This window comes from Aspergillus glaucus, assembly GCF_001890805.1.
Source record: "Aspergillus glaucus CBS 516.65 unplaced genomic scaffold ASPGLscaffold_4, whole genome shotgun sequence".
NCBI classification, from domain to species: Eukaryota; Fungi; Ascomycota; class Eurotiomycetes; order Eurotiales; family Aspergillaceae; genus Aspergillus; species Aspergillus glaucus.
The window spans coordinates 737,490-764,591 of NW_019170456.1; the positions used below are offsets into that span (position 1 = coordinate 737,490).

At 49.5% G+C, this 27,102-nt stretch overlaps 10 protein-coding genes and 3 non-coding genes across 13 annotated transcripts; 8 read left to right on the top strand and 5 right to left on the bottom strand.

Annotated features, from left to right (window-relative positions):
• Window positions 1-122: 122 nt before the first annotated feature.
• ASPGLDRAFT_43672 (mitochondrial 54S ribosomal protein uL5m) lies at window positions 123-1,718 on the top strand. Its single transcript, XM_022545861.1, has 3 exons — window positions 123-399; window positions 452-1,144; window positions 1,199-1,718. The coding sequence occupies exons 1-3, from the start codon at window positions 161-163 to the stop codon at window positions 1,320-1,322; spliced, it is 1,056 nt and encodes a 351-aa protein (XP_022403861.1). The 5' UTR covers window positions 123-160; the 3' UTR covers window positions 1,323-1,718.
• A 196-nt stretch (window positions 1,719-1,914) lies between these two features.
• Window positions 1,915-4,723, bottom strand: ASPGLDRAFT_23211 (STE11 family mitogen-activated protein kinase kinase kinase; the record flags this gene model as incomplete). The annotated part of the gene is made up of 4 exons (XM_022543255.1): window positions 1,915-4,155; window positions 4,207-4,358; window positions 4,416-4,489; window positions 4,542-4,723. 4 exons carry the CDS (start codon window positions 4,721-4,723, stop codon window positions 1,915-1,917), a joined length of 2,649 nt encoding a protein of 882 aa, XP_022403862.1.
• Window positions 4,724-6,165: 1,442 nt separating this feature from the next.
• ASPGLDRAFT_t39 lies at window positions 6,166-6,247 on the top strand. Its single transcript has one exon. It is a non-coding gene; the product is annotated as a tRNA-Ser (tRNA).
• A 1,135-nt stretch (window positions 6,248-7,382) lies between these two features.
• Window positions 7,383-7,464, top strand: ASPGLDRAFT_t40. Its single transcript has one exon. It is a non-coding gene; the product is annotated as a tRNA-Ser (tRNA).
• A 718-nt stretch (window positions 7,465-8,182) lies between these two features.
• ASPGLDRAFT_t47 lies at window positions 8,183-8,264 on the bottom strand. Its single transcript has one exon. It is a non-coding gene; the product is annotated as a tRNA-Ser (tRNA).
• Window positions 8,265-8,927: 663 nt separating this feature from the next.
• ASPGLDRAFT_120007 (uncharacterized protein) lies at window positions 8,928-11,786 on the top strand (the record flags this gene model as incomplete). Its single annotated transcript, XM_022540105.1, has 3 exons — window positions 8,928-9,060; window positions 9,138-9,192; window positions 9,263-11,786. 3 exons carry the CDS (start codon window positions 8,928-8,930, stop codon window positions 11,784-11,786), a joined length of 2,712 nt encoding a protein of 903 aa, XP_022403863.1.
• Window positions 11,787-12,056: 270 nt separating this feature from the next.
• Window positions 12,057-12,970, bottom strand: ASPGLDRAFT_23213 (uncharacterized protein; the record flags this gene model as incomplete). Its single annotated transcript, XM_022543256.1, has 3 exons — window positions 12,057-12,377; window positions 12,448-12,537; window positions 12,614-12,970. The coding sequence occupies 3 exons, from the start codon at window positions 12,968-12,970 to the stop codon at window positions 12,057-12,059; spliced, it is 768 nt and encodes a 255-aa protein (XP_022403864.1).
• Window positions 12,971-13,682: 712 nt separating this feature from the next.
• Window positions 13,683-16,713, top strand: ASPGLDRAFT_119491 (uncharacterized protein; the record flags this gene model as incomplete). Its single annotated transcript, XM_022540060.1, has 7 exons — window positions 13,683-13,711; window positions 13,773-13,859; window positions 13,929-14,055; window positions 14,130-14,307; window positions 14,370-14,963; window positions 15,019-15,560; window positions 15,619-16,713. 7 exons carry the CDS (start codon window positions 13,683-13,685, stop codon window positions 16,711-16,713), a joined length of 2,652 nt encoding a protein of 883 aa, XP_022403865.1.
• Window positions 16,714-17,569: 856 nt separating this feature from the next.
• ASPGLDRAFT_120055 (adenosine kinase) lies at window positions 17,570-18,847 on the bottom strand (the record flags this gene model as incomplete). Its single annotated transcript, XM_022540113.1, has 6 exons — window positions 17,570-17,687; window positions 17,741-18,078; window positions 18,133-18,474; window positions 18,531-18,681; window positions 18,733-18,748; window positions 18,805-18,847. The coding sequence occupies 6 exons, from the start codon at window positions 18,845-18,847 to the stop codon at window positions 17,570-17,572; spliced, it is 1,008 nt and encodes a 335-aa protein (XP_022403866.1).
• A 212-nt stretch (window positions 18,848-19,059) lies between these two features.
• ASPGLDRAFT_43680 (DUF1770 domain-containing protein) lies at window positions 19,060-20,158 on the top strand. The gene is made up of 3 exons (XM_022545862.1): window positions 19,060-19,449; window positions 19,509-19,703; window positions 19,820-20,158. The coding sequence occupies exons 1-3, from the start codon at window positions 19,138-19,140 to the stop codon at window positions 19,856-19,858; spliced, it is 546 nt and encodes a 181-aa protein (XP_022403867.1). The 5' UTR covers window positions 19,060-19,137; the 3' UTR covers window positions 19,859-20,158.
• Window positions 20,159-20,325: 167 nt separating this feature from the next.
• ASPGLDRAFT_120017 (uncharacterized protein) lies at window positions 20,326-22,447 on the bottom strand (the record flags this gene model as incomplete). Its single annotated transcript, XM_022540106.1, has 5 exons — window positions 20,326-21,150; window positions 21,212-21,580; window positions 21,638-21,767; window positions 21,891-22,060; window positions 22,157-22,447. 5 exons carry the CDS (start codon window positions 22,445-22,447, stop codon window positions 20,326-20,328), a joined length of 1,785 nt encoding a protein of 594 aa, XP_022403868.1.
• A 955-nt stretch (window positions 22,448-23,402) lies between these two features.
• Window positions 23,403-24,669, top strand: ASPGLDRAFT_1138275 (60S ribosomal protein uL2). The gene is made up of 4 exons (XM_022539615.1): window positions 23,403-23,557; window positions 23,634-23,695; window positions 23,831-24,408; window positions 24,468-24,669. The coding sequence occupies exons 2-4, from the start codon at window positions 23,647-23,649 to the stop codon at window positions 24,603-24,605; spliced, it is 765 nt and encodes a 254-aa protein (XP_022403869.1). The 5' UTR covers window positions 23,403-23,557; window positions 23,634-23,646; the 3' UTR covers window positions 24,606-24,669.
• A 795-nt stretch (window positions 24,670-25,464) lies between these two features.
• ASPGLDRAFT_43685 (uncharacterized protein) lies at window positions 25,465-26,854 on the top strand. The gene has a single exon (XM_022545863.1). It carries the CDS (start codon window positions 25,924-25,926, stop codon window positions 26,713-26,715), a length of 792 nt encoding a protein of 263 aa, XP_022403870.1. The 5' UTR covers window positions 25,465-25,923; the 3' UTR covers window positions 26,716-26,854.
• Window positions 26,855-27,102: the final 248 nt, after the last annotated feature.

Below are 27,102 nucleotides of genomic sequence, written 5' to 3' on the forward strand. Positions count from 1 at the left end.
TAACTAGTTAGTGCCTGAAACTTGGTGCCCGCTATCTCAGGCATATAGATATTGCACGTGATGCACTCCCGAAATCAACGCTTCTTCTCCGCCCCGGCAAATAATTTTGGCAAAAGGCCTTCGTCCGGTTCAGCAGCGACAACGTCAATTGCAGACCAGGATGGCAGCCAGAGAGCCGTCTAGATACCTGACAAGGTCATTGCCCCGGGCAATTTTACCATCAGCTCGCCCACAGAGTGTCTGCTTCCGCCGCAATGCCAGCGACGATGCGGCATCCAAGTCTCCGGCGGACGAGCTGGAGTCGAGTTCGTTGGCCACTGCGGTGCCAGAGGACCTGGTGAAATCGTTTGATCCAACTGCAAGAGCGAAGTCGCGCAAGGGCCAGTTACCACGGAGTCGGTGAGTTTGTTGCTCATCCACTTATCATGCACATTGTCTAACACTGAAATAGTTACCAATTCCGATCACCAAAGTACGACCGTGGCCCGCTACACCCTCACCAACCTCCCCCTCCTTCGGACCCCTCCTCCCGTCTCTTCGTCCCAGGCCCCTTCTCCCTCCCCCGAACCGAGCAGACATGGGAATCCACTGTCGCCCCGGACATCCTAACCCTCTGCTACGTCCACAACCCACCCGGCTTCAAGCCCCCGCCAAAAGCCCCCCGTCTCCGCGAATGGGACGACAGCTCGCCGTACCACAAGAACCGTCAACTGCGCGGGCCCCGCGGTGGTGATGTTCTGCGACTGCTGCGCAAGCCGATTCGCTTCAACAGCGTCCCCGAGGTCGAGCGGGTGACGATCCACAGTTACGTGAAGCAGGCTGCGACAGAGAACTCGTCATGGCTGCATGTTGCAGGTATGGCGATGCAAGCTATTTCGAATGTGCGTGTTGATACGTTCAAGTCCAAGGCTAGTGTTTCTACATGGGGTATTGCGCCTGGTAGAGATAGCGTTGCTGTCAAGGCGGAGCTGCGGGGAGAGAACATGCAGCATTTCCTCGGGAAATTGATTGATGTCGTGATGCCCAGGATCAAGGAATGGGATGGTATCAAGGGTACTAGCGGTGACAGCAGTGGAAACATCACCTTTGGTCTGGAGCCGGAGAATGTGGCTCTTTTCCCTGAGATTGAAGTCAACTACGATATGTGAGTCAATCTATCTCCCATCCAAGGCGTTTTATTTCTAACAAATTCGACTAGGTACCCGCCCAAGATGATTCCCGGTTGTCACGTTACCCTCCACACCAGCGCCAGAACCGACAAGGACGCCCGGCTTTTGCTGAGTGCCATGGGTATACCGTTCCATGGCAAGCTGGTCGACTAAAAAATGGACTTGTCCATCTGAGTGGTCTAGACTAATCCGACGGAAGCACGCCTTGCAAATGAAAAATGGTTTGGCAGTTGGCAATAAACATGTAACATAGAAGCCTGCATTTCTTAGTCCTGTTATGTATTTCTCTGTTTTAGTACCTTAGTACCTTTAAACGAAGTTTTCATGTTTCATGAGTCCAGTCTATACCATTTGTATTATGTAGATTAAAAGCTTGACCAACCTATCTCTTCCTCGATTGCTCATTCTCGTGGATTATGGGGCAATAAACACAATCATAAGAGGTAAGGTTAGAAGGAACAGAAGTAACAAGACCAGCTCTAGTATTTCCTGTCAAAGGAAGGAAATTAAAAAGCGATATCCAATGCAACCTAGTACATCTGAAACAAGACCCAAAAAAAAAAAAAAAACCCGTGCAATACACGGACATAAGCCATCAAGACTTGTGTGCAAATAATTGATCATAGACGCGTAGCAATTCAGAAGATATCAATGCTGATGTCTAAAGAACTCCGGGGTATTCATAAATCTCTAATGAAGATGCGGTAGAATCGTTATGCCATCCGTACTCCGTACAATAGATAGCTCATGCAAGTGGTAAAGACAAGAACTGCGACTTCAGCAGCTCATCCGCATCAGGTCTCTTTTGGTGATCTATCTGGAACGTCATGTCCAAGAACGCGGTGGCTTCTTTACTCGCATGCTCCGGGGCAGGGGGACGTGCTTTGTGGTTGCCGATGGCGAAGATAGCCTGGAGCTGACTGCAATCCGGGAATGGATGGGCTCCGATGAACATCTCGACAACGAGACAGCCCAAACTCCAAATGTCGGCCTTCTTGGTATGGGCCGTCTGTCGTACAACTTCCGGTGCCATCCAGTAGACACTACCCTGCAAAGAAGGCCGGTGGAGATGACTACCTCCGCTAGCTCGGGAACCGAGAACGGTGGAAGCCTCGACACGCTTGGAGATACCGAAATCAGAGATCTTAACGCCACCCTTGTTGTCGACCAGGATGTTGGCGCCCTTGATATCACGGTGGATGATGTCACGGTCGTGAAGATATTGGAGACCGGTCAGGATCTGTCGGACAAAGTTCTTGATCAATGGCTCCTGGAAGGTATTGTACTGCTTGAGCATCGAAGCAATAGAGCCTCCAGGGACGTATTCCAGGAAAATGTTCAGATATTGCTCGTCGGCGATAGTTCCCAGGTACTGCACAATATTTGGATGATGAAGGCCTTGCAGGAGATCGATCTCATGCTTCAGTGCGGTAACCATGCTGTTCTTCCGTTTATCGAACTCGGTACCCTGAGTTGCCGAGGGTATCTCAACTTGCTTAACGGCCATGAGCTCTCCAGTAATTGCGTGAAGGGCAAGGAAAACGCTTCCAAATGATCCTTCGCCAATGAGTGAACCCTTCATCCAATTCTGTGGTGCGAAGTTGTTTCCAGCCAAGAAATCTTGAAGTTCATCGTCCTCCTCTTCTTCATCATCTGCAACAATAACGCTCAACCGTTCACTGAGTGAGCCACCATCGGTGGCAGCAACGCTGGCGTTCTCATCGTCGATGATACTCTGACGAGAAGTAGCGGCATCTTCAGAAGCACTATCGAAGGAGACATATGACTTGCGATTCGGCTCGACAGGCGACTCCTCTTGGAGAGGTTGGAGAGAGCTAGATGCAATAGAATCTCTATACGACGTCTGGGGGAGGTTAAATCGTGATGAGACTGAGAGCGGCCTCGAAAGACGGTTGTTGGCCTTCTGCGCATTGTTCTGAGCATTGGGCTGTCCTGGGCCAGTGAGCCAGGTGTCAGCGATGCTAGGGATTGGTGGAGCATCGCGCAAGCTGGCCTCGCGCAGACTGGATGCGTAGCTTGCATTGCTGACGACACTTAGACGGCTTGCAGCCCGACTAAGACGCTGTGACCTCCGCACTGACATGCGCATCGTCTTCTCGATCTCCTCCCGGTGGTGGCTTGGGAAATACTGTTGGATCTCGTGGATGATCATTTCGCTTGGAGGTCTGGCACCAAAGAACGACTGCAGCTTGGATGCCGGGTTGCGATCTGAGTTCGAGTGACGCGAGTTCTTGCTGGCGGGAGACATTGGTCTCGTCATGATCTTCTTCAAGTCCTCCCCAGTAATCTGTTTGATCTTCATTTGGTTCCGCGTATTAGAGTTGTGCAGAGCATTGCTATGCGTGATCTGGCTTTCGTCCATCGCGAGCTGAGAAGCACGGCGAAGCTCATCAAGGTCAGGTTTGCCGGCGTGGGTCATACGTAGGATCAAGCGACCTCGCTCTGAGCGGTTGTATGCCTCGCACACTTCCATGAGCTCAGAATCTGAAAGCCGCCTGCAGTTGGCCGGTTCCGGGTCCAGGCCATCCAATACATAGAAGCAATAGTTGCGATATTGATGCTCAGGAAGCTGCAGCTTCTTCAGAACACAAAGGATGACCTCATCTGGGGTTTTGCAGTGTTTGATGTCCAAGACCTTCGTCTGCCCACCAGTGTAGATCACTCTAATAATTGGCGATCTGGGCAAGGGACCCATCGTCAAGCCATCCATGCTGGGGTTTCGCCTGAGATGCGAGCCCTTCACACCAGGGGTCTGCTCACTTGGTGTTCCCGGGTTCCGCGCAGAGTTAGATTCATTGGAGACTTGGTAACCGAAATAGTCTCTCCGTCCAGTCTCAGCTGGGCTACCATACCGCTGAGCTCGCAGGGGCGATACAGGACGTGACGATGGCTTTCCGACCTGGCGGGAGCTGGAAAGCGACGAAGAGGATCCAAGAGTTGAAGCTTCAAGTGCGGCCAATTGAATCTGTGTCGGAGGTCAGCAAGAGCTTCTGAAGCACTGACACGTCAATCTTACCATGTTCTTTTGTTTGCGATTAGCGACGGATCTATTCCTAAGCTGTTTGATGGCAACAAATATCCGTACACGATCGCCGATTTTCTTAATTCCCATCTCTTGGAGAATCTTCTGGTCACATTCGATGAGATTGTCACCGTTGAAGTTGTTTGCTAGACACCGTCAGTTAATTCCGCTCAGTGGACTATAACGCTCGACTGTGTATGTACCTTTGAACAAAGATTCGTATTGACCGCAGTTGATGCTGTGAAGCCAAGCAATAACTTGCTTCTCGTCCCAGGAACTAGCGATCGGTTAGTACGGCATTTGAAATCTCACGTTTTAGTGAAACCCACCGAACAGCTTCAAGCCCATCCTGACCATCCAAAAAGTCCGAATCCGTAAAACTAGTAAACATCGCTCCCTCCTGTGGTTTCAGTCCTGCAGACTTCTGCGATGATCCAACGCTGTATGATGGTGTCGGTGTCTGGGATGCCTGCATACCCAGCGAACCAGAATAGGGTTTGGATGCCAGCATTGTTGTTCTGAAATCCGACTGACTCGTGTTCTATAGATTCTGTGACGAATTTATCCGTCGAGATATTATTGCGGGTGTTTTGTGGGACGGTGTTCCTCGAATAACCTCGTATGTGACAGCCAGCCAGCAGCTTCAAGTAACTTTTTCGACTCTTGTGCGACTCTTGGTGGGATGTAAAATTGATATAAATTCGAGAATGTATGAGATGTCAACTAATACATGGTACGGATTGGTACCTAAACTTCGCACGCATCATCTGTTAGCTTCACGGTTCTGCATGCCGGCGGAGGTTCGGGAATCCGGAGACCAACTGAATCAACCAGTATGGAGTATGAAGAAGGGAATGCGCAATATAGAAGAATGTAAGAGGGTGGCTTTTCTTGAGTATTGATAGTGAAGATTGGAGGAAGAGTCGGGGAAACGAGGGGGGGGGGGGGGCCTTCATGTCCTTACAGACTGAGTAGCCTTATAAACTCACAGTAAATCAATCCCTTTAACCGCTCACAGAGAAGATAAAGAAAGAGACCAGCACACTGCAGTCCTTCACTGTATATCTCTTTCTTCTTCTTCCAATGTAACCGTTATCAATGGTACTCCAGCGTTTCAAAGTGACCAGATGACAGCGGCAGCAGACAGACGTCAAAACGCCCTGACACCCGTTGACCAAGCGGGAATGAAGACGCGGGACGGAGGATGAGACGCGGACGGAGACAGAAACTAAACACCAAACAAAGAGAGAAAAGGTGAAGAAGGTGGGAAAAAAGAGGTGAGAGAGGAGGAAAGGGAAAAAGAAGAAGCGATCGCCGGGCGACACGGCGATATGAAACAAACCACCGATCGTTGTCTCGGGTCACGGATTGGGCCCGCCGCATTTTTGAAACACCGCCAAGTTTGGGCGGTTGATGAATACGAGTTCTTCTCCGGGTTTTAATTACGGGATTTAGACATGGACATTGGTGGATTTCTCCCTCTCTCTACGCCATACTCGTGGTTATGAATGAGACACTTGGGAGGTCCAATGGTAGAGCCAATCGGAGCAGGGCAATAACCGATGAAGTGGGCTAAAATACACAGTCCAGGAGTTCTTGAAGAACCAATTCCTACAAAGTATCCGGTCTCCATACACTTAGTGCCATCCATTCTTCCATGCGGTGTGAGCTGATCATGTTTGACAGACAGCGTCTGTGGGTCATGTGACCGGTGAGCGTGGAATATTTCGTAGTGGCTGGTGAAGATTCCCAAACATTGGGTTACTCGAAAGCCACAAATCGGTTGGAATTCGTCTTGAATCAGACTGGATGATCCAGGAGCATTAGACATACATGTACTCCATACTAGAATAAGTGGCTAATCGTGCAGAGTGAAACCTGTCAGTCCTACGTTCTGCTGCATCCTGGAAAATTGCTTCATTAGTAAATAAAAGAGCCAAAATATCATCAATTGACACTATGGCCGAGTGGTCTAAGGCGGTAGATTAGAAATCTACTCTCTTCGGAGGCGTCGGTTCGAGTCCGACTGGTGTCGGTATTTTTTGTTTTGGGGCCCTGTATTCCCCCCTATTCTTTTTTTTATGTCCGTGGTACGGGGTACGCAGACTATTTCCATACTTCAGGGTGGCTTGGAGCCCAATCATAACTCCCCAGGCGCTAGTATTTCAACAGCGTCCCCCTTAGCTTTTTGCGCCGGCGACATTAACATTTTATTCAGAGCCGGAGTTTCACTTCACGTTCCAGATCCTCGCCATTCGATGATGGTGCAACTCTGTTTGGCTATCTAACGTGGCCCATGACTATGGTTAGGACCGGCGTTTAACTATGTGGTGCACTAGCATTGGTAGGCTCGAGACGTCGCTGTTGCACAGCCCACGGATTTCACATGCCGGTTGACGAGAAGACTGTTTTGAATGATCAGGGGTCCGTATTGACCTTCATGTGGCTTTTGATTATCAAGTTAGTCATGGGGGTTCCTGCGTTGTTCAGGGGCGCCTGTACCCGGCAAACACCAGCGTCTTTCCGGGGTACCCCTGTATATATGACTAGTAGCAGGGCCCATCGCTGACGAATCTGGAGTATTGGCTCTTCAATGTCATGGTTATACATTTGGATCTGCCTCCTACAGCCATGCAAGCCATACTTATATAATCATGAGATGGCTGTGCATCAGCAGGCTAGTCGATCGTGCTTGCTTGATGCTTTTGCCTGGGGTGTATTTGAATTTCTGTATCCCTGGTACTCGACGGCATGCGGTTGGATAATTAGGGCAAACGGTGATGTCGAACCATGGCTTTGGGACAAACGATACTATGACATGCATTTCCGTGACGACGGGCTTTTATGGCGCTTTGCTTTGTCGCCTTTATAACCATTGACTGATGATTTCTCCGTCGTCCTTCCGAATATATATTGGATATACCTGGATCACTCCATTCACGCGAACATTTGCTCGACGACAAACTATCCATGTATGCATTGTCTGGTGTCTGATGAATGCCTATCTCTTCACCCAGCTCCCCAGAGCCATTTGCCATTGAAACACCCACCCCTCCACATATTGCCGAAAAACATGGTGGTCGCTACCGGATAGTTTCTCGGATGATTCCTAATTCCATCGTTAGTTGTTTGATTATATAAACAAAAGTCACAATTAAGCAGTCCAGTCAGACACTATGGCCGAGTGGTCTAAGGCGGTAGATTAGAAATCTACTCTCTTCGGAGGCGTCGGTTCGAGTCCGACTGGTGTCGATTTTTTGCTCTTTTTGCTGTCTGATATTGCTTGAAAATCTTCAGAAACAATCCAGCTGGCATAATTATGAGAATGGAAAACCCGGGTATTGACCTCCATTGTCGTTCTGAAAGGCCAGTGCAGCGTACCGTGTTCACCCGACTAACTCTAAACCCTAGCGAAAGTGATTTGCAGCCTCCGCAGCATATTGCGCTGTGTATGGCAGCTGCTTCATGGCTTGTGTTGGGGCGGTCGTTGTCATCGGGAAGCAAATAGTTATGGACAATGGCATTCTTCGCTTTCTCTCGTTCGCTGAATATAAATAGATTGTGGGTTGTTTCTGGTTCGGAAATCGAGTTGCAATGTAACCTGGCCCTGTGATTCTCGTTTGAACCCGATTTTAATCCGACTCTAGACGCCTGCCCAGTATTTGACATCGGTGTTGATAGTGAGCTAGGGCTGTATTTGTACTTCAACCTTGCCTCGACATCAAATAAAGGGGCATCATTCTCGACACGGCCAAACACGTCGGACTGTTCAAGCGGTTTCAAGTGCATCTATGACTAACGCTCGCATTCCCATCATAATGCCTACGGGTTTCATCCATTCGTTCCGGCCCAACGCTTCCTACTACTCATAGACCCCCTCCTGTACATACGACCACAATTGAAGCCAAAAACTTACAGGAGACTCTCGGTGCCATTCTACGGAGCCAAAAATCAAAGAGCAAAAAGGAAACGACACCAGTCGGACTCGAACCGACGCCTCCGAAGAGAGTAGATTTCTAATCTACCGCCTTAGACCACTCGGCCATAGTGTCTGATTGGTAGATATTCCTTCCATAGTAGATTTAATGAGAGCCTACCAAGACATCAACAGTAAAGTAGGTGAAAAGTACGGACAAGACTCACCATGTTATCTGAAGCCAGAACTTATATATCATCTCAAAATAGGTACCCATGGACCTGCACGACTTGCCGTTGACCGTGAGTTAAAAGTCAAGCATTCCGTACTACCAAAGTACACCAATTGACATAAGCTTAACTCGAACCTTCGGACGGTGAGATACCGCGATGCTTGTATTGACTGAAGAGAAAATCGGGTATACAAGCATAGATACAGACTTGCAGTCTCCGCACCAGTGGGGTGTTGGAGAGCATGTCGATGCATCCATACCGCCCATTTAAGATGCCGGGCTCCGGATAGACCAGAGAGCCAGATATAAATGATACCGGGTCCTGAGGTAAGCCCAGAAGGGTATTTTATTCCTACCTCAACAACGCCTATTGAGCATTGATTTGCCTGGGATATCCTCTAGTATCATGTATCTTCCCTGTAAGCGTCGTAGTAATGCTCTGCTGCCATTTGCCGGAAGCAGCAGATCACGTGCCTCCCCCCTCATGCCAACCCCCCACAGGTTTTCTTCCCCGCTCGGCCGCTCTTCTAAGTTGAGGACAGACTCCAAATTCCTACGCAATTCGCGATGGACGAAGAGAAAATTACTCCCGGAAAAGCGAAGAAGAAAGCCGCTCCCGCCAACCGCAAGTCTCTTACTTGCGAGTATTGCAGCCGGCCGTTTGCGCGTCTTGAGCATCTCCAACGCCATCTCCGCACCCGTTGAGTGTCCCTGAACCCCGATGGGCCCTGGACAGGGCTAAAAAGATACAAAGCTAACTGGATGTTGGCATTACAGATACGAAAGAGAAACCATTTTCATGCGACCTTTGCTCAAAATCATTTGCCAGAAGGTAAGGGGAATAATCAGCCACCTCACACATACGGCGCCATGCTAATTCGGGGGAAAAAAACTCTGTGTAGTGATTTGCTTGTGCGCCATGAACGTCTAGTCCACCCATCAGAAGCTGCTGCAAGCCGAGAACAGCGAAGCCAGAATAATAATAATAACAGCAACAACGGCAATAACACCACCAATAACAACAATAGTCACCACCATCATGATGTGCCCCCGACACCAACTTCTCTGATTCCTCCTCCCGCCCCTGCCCCCCAGGATTCGCGGATGCTGGAGCTGGCGGATGCAGTGCCGGTCCAACCGCAGCGAATCCCACAGCAGCCGGAGCCGGAGGTGCATGTCCAACACCAGCCCATCGTGGACACAACGCATTTCAACCCGTCGTGGGGGTATGACTTGAACCTTTTGTCCCATGCCGCTAGCCATGTTGCCCTGGAAGGTCAGCAAGAACTCGAGTCGTTACGAAAGCCACCGCACACGCAGAGTGCTCCTCAACCACTTCCCTCGGCCCCAGATCGAGCGATCACAGACAATTATGGTGTGGAGCCATCAATCCTTGACTTAACGGATCTAGGAGACCCGGTTCAAGACTTCACTGTCTTCTTAGAAAGTGTTGGTCTCTCCTCCGACTGGGATTCCGGGGTATTTTCTTCCGTTGAAGATCCCATGTTACCAACCAGTGTTCCCATGGATACTAAGACACCAATTCGCGAAGCGGCACCAGCGAGACTCGGGCCGGATTTGATGAGCGATCCGAGAACCGCGCCGGATGACGCCCCATCCTTCTCAAATTTTGGGTCTCGACTACCCTCTTTGCAACCAGAACCTCACGAAGTGGATGATCGACTCGGATTCACCGATGAAAGCCCACGGCCCGCATGGGACATATCGAATTCGGATCGACTAGTCTTCATTTCGAAATTAGAAGAATTCGCACATGTCCTTCCCAAAGGCTTTGTTCAACCAACAAGGCATGCCCTCTCTCGCTTCTTTGCCGGTTATATTAATGGACTGAACGAGCATCTTCCGTTCATTCATGTTCCGACATTATCAGTTGCGAAGTGCTCCCCAGAACTTACGCTCGCATTGGCCGCCGCAGGGTCACATTATCGATTTGAAAACAGCCGGGGCATCGAACTCTTCCACGCGGCAAAGGCCATTTTATTGGAACGGCTTCGGAGACGGGATAGCAAACAGGTGGCGTGTCCAACGTGGAACTTTTACTCTCCCAATTCCGGTGGTTTCTATAACTCCCGAGATTCGTCAATTATCTCCAATAATGCGGGCAGCCCATTTCAGCATCATCAGCACATGGCGGGCCATTCAATGGACTACGCACAATATATTCCCGATGATTCAGACGCTCATATGGAAGTTATTCGCACTTTCCTGCTACTCACAGTGTTTGCTTCTTGGGAAAGACAACCTGAACTACTGCGAGAGATACTCTCGTTACAGAGTACTCTCGCAAGACTCGTCAGAGAGCACGGCCTATCTGAGCCGACTCCTAGTCCTGACCCGAGCAGCTGGGAAGAATGGATACGGGGAGAAGGCAACAGGCGCACAAAGCTCATTGTATACTGCTTCTTCAACCTTCATTCCATTATGTACAACATCCCTCCCTTGCTCTTGAATGCGGAGTTACACTTGAACATGCCGTGTTCCCCTGACGTGTGGAAAGCGAACAACGCAGTCCAGTGGCGCCGGACTCATCGCGCCAGAAGTGGAACAGAGATTTCCTTCCAGGAAGCGTTTGCTAAACTGTTCCTCAAATCGGGCATACCGAGTTCTTCCGCGCCGATTTCTCCTCTAGGAAACTATATTCTCATACATGCCCTTATCCAACAGATATTCTTTGCTCGTCAGCTTTGCCTCTCAGCGCCGGCTATGCATGGTACCAGTCTGAGACAGGAAGATCTCAACATCCTGGATCATTCTCTCAGCTCGTGGAAGTCGTTATGGAAGCGGACCCCGGAGTCCAGTATCGACCCACAAAACCCAGCCGGCCCGATTGCTTTCACGTCCACGGCTCTTCTTGGCTTGGCTTATATTAGGTTACATGTCGACATGGGACCTTGTCGTCGGCTGATCACACAGGACCCGGTCCAGATCGCACGAGCGTTGAATGATTCCCCACCTATAGCACGAAGTCCCCGTCTCATAATGGCACTGTTACACTCTGCCCACGCGCTTTCGATCCCAGTACGCCTGGGAATCGATTTCGTCGCACGAACGCACTCATTCTTCTGGAGCATCCAGCATTCCCTCTGCAGCCTTGAATGCGCCTTTCTCCTGAGTCGCTGGCTGCTTTCCATCCCAGCCACACAAGCAGAACAACGGTTAACAGACCATGAACGGAAATTACTCTTATGGATTAAGAGTATGATGGACGAAACTGACATGGCTGTTGATCCGCCGGGAGCACCAGACGTGGATTTCCTGGCTAACCCATATAAAGCGAGGCAGCTTAGTGTTGCTATTGTCCGTGTCTGGGCGCGGACTTTCAAGGGGAATACCAGCTGGGCTATTGTTGATTTGGTTGGGTCGAGCTTGGATGCTTATGCTGATCTTTTGGAGACGCAGCCATGATTGGTGCCTCCAGCTGCATTATAGGTCTTTTGGGATCTGATGTGGTTTGCTATTGTATACCCATATCTATTACCTCTTGCTTGTCTGTTTATTTAAAAGCGTTGTACTGCTCTTTCCACTGGTGGGTTTGGAACTGTTATTCTCGGGGGGTTATGGAGTTCATAGGAGCCTTTTAAAGCTACTTTTACTTCTCTGTCATCAATTTCCATGGGTTTATTTTAAATGCAAATGTTCATTACTTCTTCAAGCATTCTCATTCTGGTCTATACATCAGGCCCGACTTCCAGGTTTCCCCCGATTCCTCGTGACACTCGTAGGCACAAATCGCAAAGCAGACATAGACTTCTCAAGATCTGCGATGTCCATATCATCCGGATTTTTCTTAGTCTGTGTCTGCGATGCTCCCCCTGTTGACGAAATTGGAAGTGGTTGACTCCCTTGCTGAGATATGGAAGTCTGACGGTTTCTTAGACGTCCTTCCTTTGGTGATGTAGGAGCGTTTGAGAGTCGACGTCTGTTGCTGGAGTTCATCGGTCGCAGCAGGGATGTTTGCTTGTCGATTCCGTCGTTGACTATGTAGAAATTATATGTCTGGGGATGTTAACTCCTGTTTATGTTCAAGGGCATATATATAATCCCCCAAGGGAATTCTATGCTTTACCTTTGGAAACATGTGCTTGTCTATTAAATGCATTCTACGCTTCTGAGGCGTCGAGCATTTCCGTTCACAACCCTCAATGAAGCAGCCATACTGTTCGAATCAATCAGCCAGCTGCATATAATAACAGATAAACCAAGATGCGAAAGCGATAAGAATGAACACTTACAGTCTTCTCCCCCCTCTCTCTTCTCGCAACCATCAGAGAATCATGATTCTCCTCAATGTGCAAATTCAAAAACAAATCCGTCGGGAAATTCTTCCCACATTCAACGCACCGATTCACATGTGTTTGTCGATAATGGACCTCATAATCCACATACGAGGCGAACGAGAGTGCCTCCATATGCGGCGGCAAGGAACAGCGCATCACCTCGACTGCGGAGTTGGTTGTGTCCTGGAGATGAAGCTGTTTGGAGCGTCCTTGAGGTGTTGATAATGCTGGAGAAGAGGATTTTGCCCGGGTCTCGAGCGGAGACGGGTCGGTTGGAGGGGAGGTTGAGAGACCCCGGGATCGCTTGGACATGGTTTGAGCTGTCCTTGCTTTCTTTTTATTATTAAGTAGGATTTCTGGGTGGTGATGTATGCTGGATTGGGCCTTGGGCAGGTGCTGTACATGATAGGTCAGTTTGGATGCTTGAGTTGGTTCTGCAGGTTGTATACTTACCGTATGGAGAATGGCTGTGATGTTATGAGAGTGGTATGTGTTAGTATATGTCAAGAGTAGCCTTCTTCTTTCATAATCTCTCTGGTTTTCCTATTAATTGGAATATAAACAACGATGGTTGTAACTATCTCCAGCTGTAATTTATCTATACGTCAGATCGTACCGTATGGTAAACCGATTACCGGACCCTCTCCCACACCAGCCACAGCCAGCATCCAATCACCGCCTGCTCAGCCACAAGGACATCCCTCTTAGTCCTTTTTCGGACGGCGTCAAAAAGTTCCCGAAGCGGATGTGAAGGAATGAGGATTTTCTCTCCAACGAGCGGCCTCTTCACCCTCGTCGTCTTCACTTGTCATTTCTTTCTTTGTTTCTCTTCAGGGCTCGTCTATCTTCCGCTCCTGACAATCCTTGGTCGTCGCCCGCGCGCTCAGCACTGATAGGATATACTGATGGATCGTTTACTGCTATTGTCGCCCGCAGACTTCCAGCCAGCCATAGCCATCTGACGGGCGAGGTAAACGGTGGAGTGAGTCGGGTCTTGGGACTTATTTCGTCTTGGTCTTCGAGCATGGCGTCCGAATTCCAGAATACGTGGCAGTCAGTGGTTACAATATCTCCCCCCTCTATCCTGGTTTAGGCTGAATTGTGTGTCATCTAGGACTGCGCTCGAAGCCGAGAGGGAGCTCTTTAAGAGTCTCGCTGAGAAGGAGCCTACGTTTGCTGGGATCTCCCACTACCTTTCGATGTCAGTATTCACCACAGTGCTGTGGTTCGCTCGCCATGATTGATCTGACCCTCGTTCGACTCCTTACAGACTCCGCGCGGCTTGCCAGAATGCCATATTACAAGACTTCGAATCCGCCCGCTCCATCGATGTGGAAGGTCGCCTATGGGATGCGCATCTCAAAATAAACAGTCGGTTCCGTAAACTGCTCTCCCGCGTGAGTTCCATACATACGGTCCGGAAAGGTTGGCATTGCGTGCTCTATTCTAATCATCCGTCAATATACGATAGTATCGCGAGGAGAATGGGAAGAAGAAGAAACCGGTCGAGAAACGGAAACTTGAGAAACATTATCTGGAATTCATCAAATCCAGTCAGCGATTCTATCGAGGGTATATCCAGCAACTCTCGTCGCATTTCGGGGGCATTCCTGAACTGGAGAAAGTTGCGCGGAAATTTAACCATGAAAGTGAGCACGCATTGCCTTTCCATTATCATTTCTCGAGGAAGTCTTTGTTAAGATCATATCAGACCTGTCGGCGCAGTCCGCAGCCCAGACAGCGGAAGAAGGCCTTCGAACTCGTATACTCCAATCATGCCATGCAACCCTCATTCGCCTCGGCGATCTCTCACGCTACCGTGAGACCGAGCTTGTTACCAAAGATCGCAATTGGGGTCCTGCGATCGGATACTATGATCTGGCCATGGTGATTCACCCGGCTTCTGGCGCATCGCATAACCAGTTGGCTGTCATTGCGCTCGCCGATGGAAGCCACCTCAGGGCCACTTACCATCTCTACAGGGCACTGTCCGCCCACGATCCCCACCCATCTGCTAGGGGCAACTTGGAGATCGAGTTTAGAAAGGTCATGAGTGCGTGGGCAAAGAGAGAATTGATCCGTCCTGAGGATGCCGGTATTCCAGGCAGGGCATTGGCTCCTTGGTTTGTGTATCTTCACGCACAGTGCTACAAGGGTGTTGATTTTCCTGAACACGATGAGTTGGAAAGCGAGGTTCTCAGCCAGCTTGCTGTTGACCTCAAGGAGCGTTCTCTTGAGGGCACTCTCCAGAAATTCTGCTTGGTCAACATTGCTGCGGAGGAGTTTGCCAGGAAACGTTCTGATGGTAGGTTTCGACATTGCCATGTTAAAACAAGACATCTTACTGATTCTTAACCCAGAAGAATTCTCGTCCAATGCACGTCTCTTTTTTCAGCGGATTAATGTGAAAACTTTCTTCACCCTGCTCCAGATTCTTTTAGCTGAATTGGAACGGTTCGCGGTTGAAGACCAAGACGGAACGCCCAAACCTGAGAAAGTTACTGTTGTCGCGCGTCGCGTCCTACCCGCTCTTCGCAACTACAGCTCCTGGCTCCTTACTGTCAGTTCTCTGCTGGTGGCGTACAAGGAGGAGAAAGATACGCCAATGTCTGTCCAGATTGCCGAATTTTGGAAAATTTATGCCAACACTCTGACACTTCTTGCGTCGACATTTGAAGTGGTTAATCTTCCGGACATTGATTATCTCTTGGAGGAAGACGAAGAGACTCTTGGTTTCGCGCCGCTGGATCAGAAGGCTACGTCTCGTAGATACTTAGATGCCAATGGGAAACACAAGCTCCGAATGCACGATGAGGGCGTGGAGAGAAGCCATCCGAATATCGAAATGCTGTATCGAATCCGTGAGTTCGTTATTGACGGTCTTGATCTTGTCGTGGGAAATGTATGGCCCCTTTCCCTACCTCTGCTTTGTTGAGTCAAGATATGCTAACGTCGTCCAGAAAATCCCGATAGCACTTGTGGATGACAACGACAAAAAGAGCTTCATTTACAAGGAAGAAGGACTTCCGTCCCAATTCTTCGCCAGCCCATCTGGTCATCACCACACGCTTTCGTCCACGAGCATCGGACGAGACGATATCCAACGAGCAGTGCAGGATTCGAACAACATTGCCGATTCCAGAAGTGTCTATGGTGGCTCTCAATCAGCCTCAGCTTCCATGTCTGAGATGCACCGCATCGTCGAAGACGTGGAAAAACTAGTCGAGTCAGACACCTACGAGAACGCACCCAATGTGTCTGAGCAACCGGGCTTCCTCAGCAACAGCCAACTGCCGACTCCCTCTGGCAACCCATTCGAGTCTGATCGGGGCTCTTCTGCATTCCGGAAAGAGAACATAATTCCCCACAGCACGCCAATGGCGCCTCCCGGACTCGGCCCACCCATGGCCAATAATGCCGCTCTAGCGTCGTCGCAGTCGTTTACGCCCCTGCCCTCGATCTTGCCCAGCATTTGGAATACCGGTCTTTCTCCATCCGGAGAGCCATCGTCACTCGGAACCCCCAGACCGCCTCCGGGCTTGGAACAACAACCAAACTCGATGTATCAACCAAGCATGAATATGACCACCCCCGGTTTCCGTCCATCCCAAAGCTCGCCATCGTCAGTTGCTCGCGATCTCATGTTCTACCAACAACAGCAGCAGTTACTGCGCCAAAACCAATACCCGAACCACAACGGATCCGGTCCCCTGTCCTCCCCATGGACCCCATCGTCACCAAGCAGCGTGTCCATGCACAACCGCCCCTCGGGACTAGGCACAGGCTGGGACAGTCTTACCTCATCCCCCGCGCCAGCTCCGTTCGGGCCATCCGCGCCCGCATCCAGCAACCCGATGTCGAACTCCAGTGCAAGGGCGCTAGCAAACGCCTCCTGGCCCAATGACGCCTTCATCGCTAGCAACGGTCACTTCCCGCCTTTTTCGATGGGATACCCCGGTGGACATGGGTATAGTCCTGGCTTTGGTAATAGTCGCAGATCTGGAACGCAGCTTGGTGCTATTGGTGAGACGCCGCCTTGTGGACAGGGTGGTTGATTGCTTTTCTCTGTTCTTGCTTGCCTTTGAATAAAAGAAGTGAGTTATGGATTGTACTTTTGATGCCTATCAAAACAGGCACGGCATTGATGGAGCCCCATTGCTACATGCGTGCATGCAACTTTCTTGTCTCTATGGCTGGCCGCACATGTTTATCCCTTTCCATGGGAAAGAGTCAGAAGTTGATTGTAAGACACGTGAATGAACAGCAACGCGGGAACTCCATGCTTTCGTTGGTATTTCTGAGTGATAATGGGAATGAAGGAAAACTGGGCAGTTGGATCCTATGCTATCTACTGACTCTCACTGATCTGACTGATATTTGGCCGTAGCTACTGTTACGCCGCATGCCAATTTGCTTAGGGGAAGGATAGTATGGAAACCAAGGGGAAGGATTGAGCAGTTGTCATATGTATTTTCTCGATTTGGTGAGGAGCGAACGTTTATCTAGAAGTATGCTAGCTTGAGCATGGACTATGTGGTTTATTGTCTTCATTGCCATATGACATTAACCAATTTTATTCATAAATCGTTGTTGAGAACGTCACATCTATATCATGATAACCGTTACATGAAAATTGCGTATGTTGAGAAACATGGTCTAGGACGTTAAAGTCAAGACAAAATAGGGTATAGGTTGAAAACAATCAGAGAAGAAAAAGAATAATAGCTGCAGTAGGCTATAAGCCCCGTGGCCGATTGACGAGGCTAATGTTGAAGGCTTTTATTTTTGCGGTGGGATTATTGAATTATTTATTGCTTGGAGTAGGTCAGCTTGGTGGCAGGGAACCTGGACGTGAAAAAGTCAAGGTTAGCTCTTAATTCAATTCGTCATTCGTCAGAAAGAGATGGTGGCTTACGAAGGTCCCAACTCCTGGATGCTGAGGCTGGCGAGCCATTGACCCATGTCAACGCTCTCCTCGAGAGACTTGCCCTCGACAATACCAGCGGCGAAACCACCGGCGAAGGCGTCACTGCAAGATATGTTAGTTTAATGAAGCCCCTTGTCTGTAGATCGGATACATACCCAGCACCGTTGGTGTCGGTAATGGCGTCCTTGGAGATCTCGCGGACAGCGAACTCCTTGACCTCGATCTGACCGTCGGGCTTGGCCGAGGCGGCCACAGTGGGCATGGTACCCTGGGTGACAATAGCGATACGAGGGCGGCTAGTGTTCTTCTTAGGGAGCTGAGCAAGCTTCTTGGTGATCTCGACAATGTCGTCGGTACCCCAGCCGTGGCTCTCGGAGTAGGCACGAGCCTCAGTCTCGTTGCAGAAGGTGTAGTCGGTGTAGGGCAGGACGGTGTCGAGCTGGTCCTTGAAGAATTGAGGGATGAAAGGAGCGGAGAGGGAGAGCATGAAGATCTGTCACAGCATTAGATTGACCATGTCCAAAGTCAGTTATAAGTGCACACATACCTTGTTCTTAGAAGCAGCTTCCTCAGCAAGAGCCAAGATAGCAGGAACGGAGACAGTCAAGTGGTATCCACCAATGTAGTAGACCTGAGCCTTCTCGACCAGAGACCAGATTTGAGGCTGCTTCAAGTGCTCAGGCTTGTACTCGTTAGCGGCAGCAAGGTGAGTGCACATGCTGCGGTTGTGGCCGGTGATGATGACACCGCACTTGCCGGTAGGCTGGACATCGTCGACACGGTATTCGGTGTGGACACCAGCCTTGGTGCAAGCGTCCTTGAGGAGATCGGCGTACTTGTCCTTTCCAACGCAGCCAATGTAGACGACCGAGTTGTCGGGGAGAATGTACTGGACAATGTCAGAAACCGGTATTTCCTTTTCCGGCCCTTGTAATTAGGGCTTACCTGAGCACCACGGGCGGTGTTCTGGGCAGCACCACCAGCAATGAGCTTAGCGTCAAGCTTCATCAGCTCATCGTAGAGACCCATGTGCTTGTCCTCGGCGAGGATGGCGTCGTTGTCTTTCAGTCCATACTTCTGCAGCAGATCGGCGTCACTGGATTGTCATTAGTCGATGTTCGATATGGAGTCAGCGACTTGAGCATACCCGACAGCCTGAATGTCTGTAAAAGTTCAATGTTAGCATCCTGTTATTTGCTATTCATGGGCGTTAACATACCAAGGAGAGGGTTCTCCAAGCAGAGCAAAGGGTATCCGGCCATTTTGATTGATCAATGGATAAGAACAAGAAATAATTGAATAAGACAGGAGTTAGGAGTGCGTGAAGGAGAAGAAAGGGAGAAAGTGAAAGAGAAGTGAGAATCAGGAATAGGACGGAAAGGTGGGGAGGCTCTTTGGCTGGAGGGGTATGTATGTATTGTCACGACATTACAGACCATGTAATTCTGGCTTCTCCGCTTTGCGTCAGGAGAATAGATCCATATACAGCTACCACCACCATCATCAACAAAGCCAACATCAGCTATTACCACCCGCCAATTGTCTCACCATCATGGCCGAACCAGCATCCGAAATTGCAGGGACCGTTCAAGCGGCCTCTGTAAACCCCGATCCCTCCCCGGCCCACGACATCAACCCAACCACCTCCGCCTCGGAGAAGCAGCACGTTCCTGAATCCGCAATCATGGACGATACAGACAGCATTCCTTCCGATGTGGTTGATCCCAGTCGAATGGTGAGAACCATGGTCCGGCAGAAGCATCTCCCTCCGTTGCCGGATTTGCGGTTCGAGCAGAGCTACTTGGCTAGTCTGAAGGATGCGGATACTTGGGGACGGGTTGCTTGGATTACGATTAGGGATCAGGTTGGTTTGCGCTTCTTGAAGGGGAATAGAGAAAGATTGGCCAATAATGACCTGTATAGGTCATCCTCCCGCTAGTCCAGGGCACTCTTTGGACCCTCGCCCTCTCCGGATGGCGATACTGGAACCGCAACGCCTCGCTGAGCGGCAGAACACTAGGAAGCAGGGTACGCCGGTGGTGGTACGAGGTCAACAACTGGAAGCTTCCTCCGTTGAAGTTTACAAAGGACTCCCGATTCGCGGGGCAAGTTGAAGATGTAAGTGCGCCCCAGTATGATTCTGTCTACGCCTCCGATTGTATGGTGTCTAATGTCGAATTCATTGTTGGTTGTAGTGTGAATTGGAAAGGCTGACACTCTCCGAGTTCTTACAGTTCTACAAGACGCAATTCGCAAACGCTGGTTCTGACTGAAGGTCTTTGTTAATACTCCCACTCGGGCTGATGGGTTTGCATAATCGGAGTTAATAGGTTTATGGCGTTGGAATTTAACACTCGTTTCATTTGCATCAACTGCAAAAGTTGTTGTTGGTATATATCAGATCCCGCATAGGTCATTCTCATGGGCGGTTATGTATAGAATTGATGCCCGCGTTGTACGTGCTTGATGTGGATTTGACTACAGAGTGGGAAGTGAGAAAAGTGTTGGCTGAACACCTTCAAACGAATTGTTACAATAGCCTCAAGATGTTCTCGAATTGACATGTTCCCGTTTTCTAATGTTACAAACGCCAGTGGAAAACTCCTTGTTTTACCCCATACATATCCAGCGAAAAGACAGCAAGTGGTCTCTAATCAAAAACAAAGAACACAATACACTATTAGTACGTAGATTTCCCTTCAGTAGCATAAGTCTTCGAAATAGTCCAAGGTGCTACCCGCTAGCCTGTCTCGGTGCCAACAGCGGCAGGTTGGCCAACGGATGTGACATGAGGACCTTGGTTGAAGCCGTTAGGTTGTTCCTTATGAGATTCAAGCGACTGTCCCGCCGCCGCTGGTGCTTCATCCAGTTGCATCTGAAAATCAGCATCCTGTGCCGTATCCGTAGGTCCGTTTCCATTCACACCGGATTCCTGTTGAGTAGAAATAGGAGGCTGTTGTTCACTGGAGTGGTTTGCTGCTTCTTGAGTTGTATCTGCGTCAGGACTGTTCGAGGCTCTGCCCTTCCCATACCGGAGCTGCACCACGAGACTTGGGGTTTCGCCGTTAGTCACCGATTCGTCTCCGCTCGCTTCCTCCTCATCATCGCCTTCAAAGTCATTATCTTCTTCTTCTTCGTCACCACCCTGCCACTCGTTTTCGCTGGACTGTCCTCCTTCCGAGCCTATATCTATGTCGTAGCCAGCATATCCGTTTGTGCGAGTAGTCCGGGTTCTTTGAGGTCTGCCAGTGTCTTCCTCATCTGCTGCATCGTCACGTTGATTAGCGAGCAGGGCTTCACCATACAGACCCCCAGCACGGGTCCGAACTTGCCTCCCGCTTGCTGTAAACCGAGGACCAGCGGCTTCTGCAGGGGTGGCGGTACCGGAGGCGTTTCGAGTGGATTTTCGAGTTGTGGGTTGATCATCAGAAAAGATTTCCTCATCATCAGAATATGTGTATTTGAGCTTCTTTCCGCGAGTACGACCCTCGTAGAGAGAAAAACCTGGTTCCGGTCGAGAAAAGGCAGCTTTGCGCGCAATTCTGTAGTCGCGTCGTTTACGTTTCTAGTGCCATGTCAGTACAGCCCACCATATACCACAAGCGAAGAAGTGCATGCAAGCTTACCTCTTCAGAGCCCTCGAACCGAGGGACGGAATTTTTGATTCTCTCGCTGAGCTTTTTCGAATGGGTACTCTTGTCCTCTCCAAGTTTGTCGGCGAAGCTCTGCAGCTCGGGAATGGTTCCTGCAACACTCCACCAAGTGACGTTCTTCAGCGCAGGGTTACCCTCCCGGTATAACCTAAAGTGTGTATCGTCCATTCCTTCGATAAGCCAGTATCGGCGCTTAAGGCCATCGCGGCCCCAGGGTTGCACGGAGAGAGGCTGATTCAGATCATCATCGTGGCGCGCTTGCTTGTAGGATTCTTTGATCTTCGCTTGGACGGCTTCGGAGGAGGAAAGGGCCCAGAGGATCAACGATTTGATCAGTAGCAACTTTGAACAGAAATGGTCAGAATAGTTTTGTGATTGCCCGATAGTCGTTTGACCTACCCGTTCATTTGGTTCCATAGACGCAAAGTTGCGTCCCCCATGAAGGGGGTTCTTACCTTGCCAAGCCTTGGGCCATTGAGACGCATGTATTTGAACTGCTTCTTCCAGAGGGCGCTGGTAGTGATTTCGCCTGCACAAGTAGAAATGATTAGTCCGTACCCAATATACTTAACTTGATTTCGTTTCTCAATAAATCAAGAATATCGTCGGTTCTCGTTCGTAGAGTGGGTTGGGCACAGGGTGGCGGCCATACTCAACATCCTTCTTTCTGTTCAATACCAAGCCCAACAATGCACATAGCAATCTCTCAATATAATCTCCCGGCGGTGTTTCCACAGCTCCTCGCTCAATATCTTGTGGACCGTAGTGAGGCGTCGACCGGGGAAACACTTCGTGGAAACGCGCGCGAAACATCACTATGAACTACACGATTGCGACAAGTCAGCAAGCGTGTCAAATCAAACAAACAACGCGTCATCTAGGCGTTCTAATAAACCAATTTCTCCATTCACAACTTACAGCAATATCTGAATTGTCTTCGAGCACATATTCGTGCGGTGGTGACGGTTCCCGTTTCGGCGGCGGAGTTTCGGATTCCTTCTTGAAGTACTTGGTGATGCCAACAGGCTCATCAACGGCCATGGGGGCATTTTCATCGTCAGTAGGAGGCGCTGACGATAGCGACGACAGGTCTGAGTCTGAAAGCGACGACATGCTCGACTTGGGGGGGTTGGTGTTGCGCGAGCGGTGGTCTGGATCCGGGGAAAGAAAGATGGTAAGCAGGGAGAAAGTTAAGTGGGCGCGCCGCATCGAAGTTCAACTCGGTTGATGCGCGGCTTTTACGCGCCTGGTCCGTCTGGCATCATCGATAAGCTCCGAATTACGACAAACTACGCAGAAGTACTCTGATAAAAATTGTACAGATCAATTTTGGTCGGCAGCTGGCATGATATTGTAAAACAACAGTCGGATAAAGGCAGAAGAAGTCGAAATGAGTGTATATGGGAACGGATTGGTCTAAACAGCCGCAGTCTTCTGAAGACTGATATGTCAAACGAGGAGCAAGTCTAGGCATCCTAGGAGACCATGCTAGCATTGGCGTGGCTCTCATGCCCTGTCCATGCGCTTTCTCGAATCCAGGCGGATAACTGGAGGCACCGTCTCAATTATTTGCGCTTTTGTTTCCAAAACAATCGCAATCGCGTATTCTCCGTCGAGTCTCTCTCCGTATAGACATCATGCCTGGGTGATACTATTGATATCGACACCGTATGCTCAAGGTAGCTTGACGAAGACGCAGCTGTATATATCTTATTCTGATCGGACTGTTCTAACAGGATTCTTTTCACGCGATCGAGCTTTGCGCCAGTCTGATATTCAGTCAAATATCTGCAGGAGAGACCAGAACTTGAGGACTAGAGTTGATATAGCTTGCCTGACAGAATCCATCGATATGATGGCGATTTCCATCACTTAAGCTACTTTTATCGATGCGACATCATAGGCTTGCATATGAGTTGGATCATGGCCAAATAACAAGTCTCAGGTCTCCAGCGCCCGCGTTGCGTTAAGTTAACTAGACTTCCGGCTTAGTCAGCTGAGGCTAGTTAGGGTCGGCAGAATCCTCATGCCAACTTAAGAATCATAGAGAATACCACTGGGAATATACATATTATAATAGAGAAAAGTCTGTTGATAATAGTCAATTAGGTCTTGTATTGATTTCTAGTACTCAGCCATACTAAAGTACAAAGTAAACGTGGAATAACGCTCATTTGGTCTACCGTAAAGGGCAACCCAGAAGGGCACTAGTGCCAACTCGGTTAGATTAGCGATTCCGCCCTAAAGCCCACACAGTCCGCTCTTCGACGAATTCTCTCCTAACAATCAACCCGACAAGCCCATTTTCCGATTTTTGAGGTACGAGCATTCAAGAACACTCCCACCACCCGGTCATCAGGCGGACTTCTTCGTGATACTAACGTTAGGTCCTCAGATAAAAAGTCGCCATGGGTCGTGTGATCCGCAATCAGAGAAAGGGACGTGGATCCATTTTCAGTGAGTGCGACCGCAGAAAAAAAAAAACCTGAACGAAGCCAAAGACATCGTTTTTCGAAATCGAAAAGACGACAGGCAGGAAACAACAATGGAGATACAGAATTGCTGACGAGACTCGTTTTTCTCTGCGTTCAGCGGCCCACACCCGTCTCAACAAGGCTCCCGCCCAGTTCCGTACGCTCGACTACGCTGAGCGTCATGGATACACTCGTGGTGTCGTGAAGGAGATCGTCCACGATGCCGGCCGTGGTGCTCCCCTCGCCAAGGTCCAGTTCCGTCACCCCTACAAGTTCAAGCAGGTCACCGAGACCTTCATTGCCAACGAGGGCATGTACACTGGCCAGTTCATCTACGCCGGAAAGAACGCCACTCTGACCGTCGGCAACGTCCTCCCTCTCGCCTCCGTCCCCGAAGGTACCGTCATCACCAACGTCGAGGAGAAGTCTGGTGACCGTGGTGCTCTTGGTCGTACCTCCGGCAACTACGTTACCGTCATCGGCCAGAACCCTGAGGACGGCAAGACCCGTGTCAAGCTGCCCTCTGGTGCCAAGAAGGTTGTCAAGAACACCTCGCGTGGTATGGTTGGTATCGTTGCCGGTGGTGGCCGTACCGACAAGCCTTTGCTCAAGGCTTCTCGCGCCAAGCACAAGTTTGCTGTCAAGCGCAACTCGTGGCCCAAGACTCGTGGTGTTGCCATGAACCCCGTGGATCACGTATGTTTTCTCTATCTCTACAATTGCAAAAACAGAATTTCTGACATATTTTTCTACAGCCTCACGGTGGTGGTAACCACCAGCACATCGGTAAAGCCTCTACCATGTCCCGGTACGCTGCCCGTGGTCAAAAGGCCGGTCTTATTGCTGCCCGGAGAACCGGTTTGCTCCGTGGTACCCAGAAGACCAAGGAGTAAGGGTTTTAATGGGTGGAGTTTTGTTTGTGACGGGTTGAAAATGTTCTTCTTTTGCTATGAGACAAATGTACTTAGGCGACTGCGGATACACGTCCTTAGCGAATTAAGGTTGTGGCCACCAACTTTTTTATATTAACGACCAAAAAACGGAAAGGGGAAAAAAAAAGTCAGAAAATTTTCTCTGTGTATTATGTGGGTGTATTATAGCAAAAGAATCTGCATTATGGCGTTCAAAATGGGAAATCTTATCACCCGTCGCCTGGCCTCCCCGAGTAAGTGAGAAGGTACTGATTAACCCATCCAAATTGAAACTAGATCTGCGCAGAACGAGGAAGTCAACCATGCTCTGGTTTTCTGTCTTGTTTTTCGTCGCGGTTGGATGCGGTGGCAGAATTATATTATGTCATACGTCCATACGGAGGCACTTCTCATCTCTGTATTCCCAATCTGAAGCCCGATTCTACCACCACTGCCGTGTGAAGTCCTTCCTCTCTTCTAAGGTGTTATGCTGTCGACTTGGAAGAGATTCAAAGCTACCACCCACCACTAAGTCATTGCCACCGCCGGAGTCGACAGCATGGTAAGTGGTATATCGCAAAATCTGGTCGTGTTTGGCGGCCACAGAACAGACATCCCACTGGCAACCGATTTTGTTACCATAGCGAAGAAGCTTATAGCAAATGGCTTAAATCCTACATGTATATCGGGGAAAGATTTAAGAGATGTCATGGAATTAGTCAACTTCCCACTGGTCTTCGGTAGGGAAGACATCGGTTGCACACAGGTCTATGACAAGGTCGAAGCCACCACACCGTTCTACCCGATGGTCAGTCCAGAAGGCCTGAAACATGACGTTTTGATTTGGATCGCCAGTGTGGCTAGGAGCTTAGTTCCCAACTCGAGAATCGTCCTTATTTTCGTCGGCCATAGACTTCAAGGCGGAAGATTTGAGACTGACTACACGTGGGCGGAATGAACTATTAACTCCAACAGAGTTGTCTCGTCACTTTCCCACCTGCCGCAAAATTTCCGCGTGACATTAATTAATGAGGCCTGTCACTCGGGGTCGTGGTCCGCTATTGGTCCTGGCATCGGACTTGGGCGAGACGTGTTAGTGGAAACGGCATCTCAGGATGACGAACTGTCATAGAATTGGCTCTCCAATTCCGGGAAGCGTCGTTGCTCCCTTTTCGCGATGGCGTAGCTCCGAGAGTTGACGACACACCCAGAAGGGAAAATCACAGAGCATATTGCACGCATCGAGGAAGAGATGGAATCCGTCCCTGAGGGGCAGGAGACAAGCCGGCCAGCAATCACCATGGGTGCAAGAACTTTGCTCTCATACAATATTTCCCATTTTGTACTCCCTCCCAATATTGCGAGGGCGATCATCAATGCCGCCACGGAGCGAAATCCTCAGGAAGATGTTCTACGATACCAGGCACGTCCGCGCGAAACTTGGGGAGTATTGGGGCCTCGCGGACAAATTGTGCAAGGGCCAGCAAACAATGCAGCCAATAAAGCCGATCTCTCCGATACTACTGGATCCGACGCTGATGCCAAGGACTTCGATATGGACTTATTTCTTCTCAAGAAATATCTGGATGGCTTAGGGCCCTTATCTCAAGAACATAACAGATCGGCCCTTGCGAATATGTGCCAATATGTGCTAGATGGCGAGGGGGCAAAACACAATTTCAAAAAGCGCACAGTCAAGACGATTGTTTGGCAAGGATTGCAGCTTTACCATGTGAAAGAGCTCATCACTCATTTGGTGGCCGGTGATCACATCGCCTACAATGTCAACCAGGAGGAGGCAAGAAAATCGCTTGTTGGTTACATACAAGATGTTGTCGTCCCGATTGTCCGTCGATTTCACCAGGTCCCGGAGATCGAATATCTTCAAAGTCCCACCTGGGAGGACGTTTACCTTGATGTGTTCTTCGAAGACGCGTTCATGCACCTAGGCCGTGTGATTGCTTGTAACCAACTCTTACGACCTTCGCATTTTGATCTCGACTCGATTGAAACTGTCATCGTTGATTTTCTCCGTGGGGAGAATACTGATGAAGAAGCGGTTACTTTAACCTGGCATAGACTGTCCAACTGAATCGTCGTAGTCTTTATACCAATCGTCCAGCTTGAATGGATGCATTGACAGGTCTGATCCTTCGGCTATCTGTATCTGTTGCATCAATATGTGATAATAGAGAATATGCTCTCGCCATAGGACGAGCAATCAATTACCGCGAATCATGCAAGAACTTACTTATCAAGAAGGGAGCTAATGGTGAAGGCATGGGACGCGCCATTACAATTGTGATTGGTGGTGCTCAGGAGTCTCTTGACGCCCTGCCACATTCTATACGGCTCGTCTTAAAGCGGCGGAAAAGTTTTATCAAGCTAGCGATCCGCACCGGTGCTGACTACGTGTGTGTTTGTTCGTTTGCTTCTGTATATATATAATTTTTTTTTTTTTTTTTTTTTTTTTTTTTTT

Bases quoted from the DNA above. Each gene is read 5' to 3' on its own strand.
- ASPGLDRAFT_43672 (XM_022545861.1), top strand. From the start codon at position 161: ATGGCAGCCAGAGAGCCGTCTAGATACCTGACAAGGTCATTGCCCCGG. The intron at 400-451 runs GTGAGTTTGTTG...ACACTGAAATAG, and splicing joins GGCCAGTTACCACGGAGTCG to TTACCAATTCCGATCACCAA. The intron at 1,145-1,198 runs GTGAGTCAATCT...AAATTCGACTAG, and splicing joins ATTGAAGTCAACTACGATAT to GTACCCGCCCAAGATGATTC.
- ASPGLDRAFT_43680 (XM_022545862.1), top strand. From the start codon at position 19,138: ATGGCCGAACCAGCATCCGAAATTGCAGGGACCGTTCAAGCGGCCTCT. The intron at 19,450-19,508 runs GTTGGTTTGCGC...TGACCTGTATAG, and splicing joins GGATTACGATTAGGGATCAG to GTCATCCTCCCGCTAGTCCA. The intron at 19,704-19,819 runs GTAAGTGCGCCC...GAGTTCTTACAG, and splicing joins TCGCGGGGCAAGTTGAAGAT to TTCTACAAGACGCAATTCGC.
- ASPGLDRAFT_1138275 (XM_022539615.1), top strand. From the start codon at position 23,647: ATGGGTCGTGTGATCCGCAATCAGAGAAAGGGACGTGGATCCATTTTC. The intron at 23,696-23,830 runs GTGAGTGCGACC...CTCTGCGTTCAG, and splicing joins GGGACGTGGATCCATTTTCA to CGGCCCACACCCGTCTCAAC. The intron at 24,409-24,467 runs GTATGTTTTCTC...ATTTTTCTACAG, and splicing joins CCATGAACCCCGTGGATCAC to CCTCACGGTGGTGGTAACCA.
- ASPGLDRAFT_43685 (XM_022545863.1), top strand. From the start codon at position 25,924: ATGGGTGCAAGAACTTTGCTCTCATACAATATTTCCCATTTTGTACTC.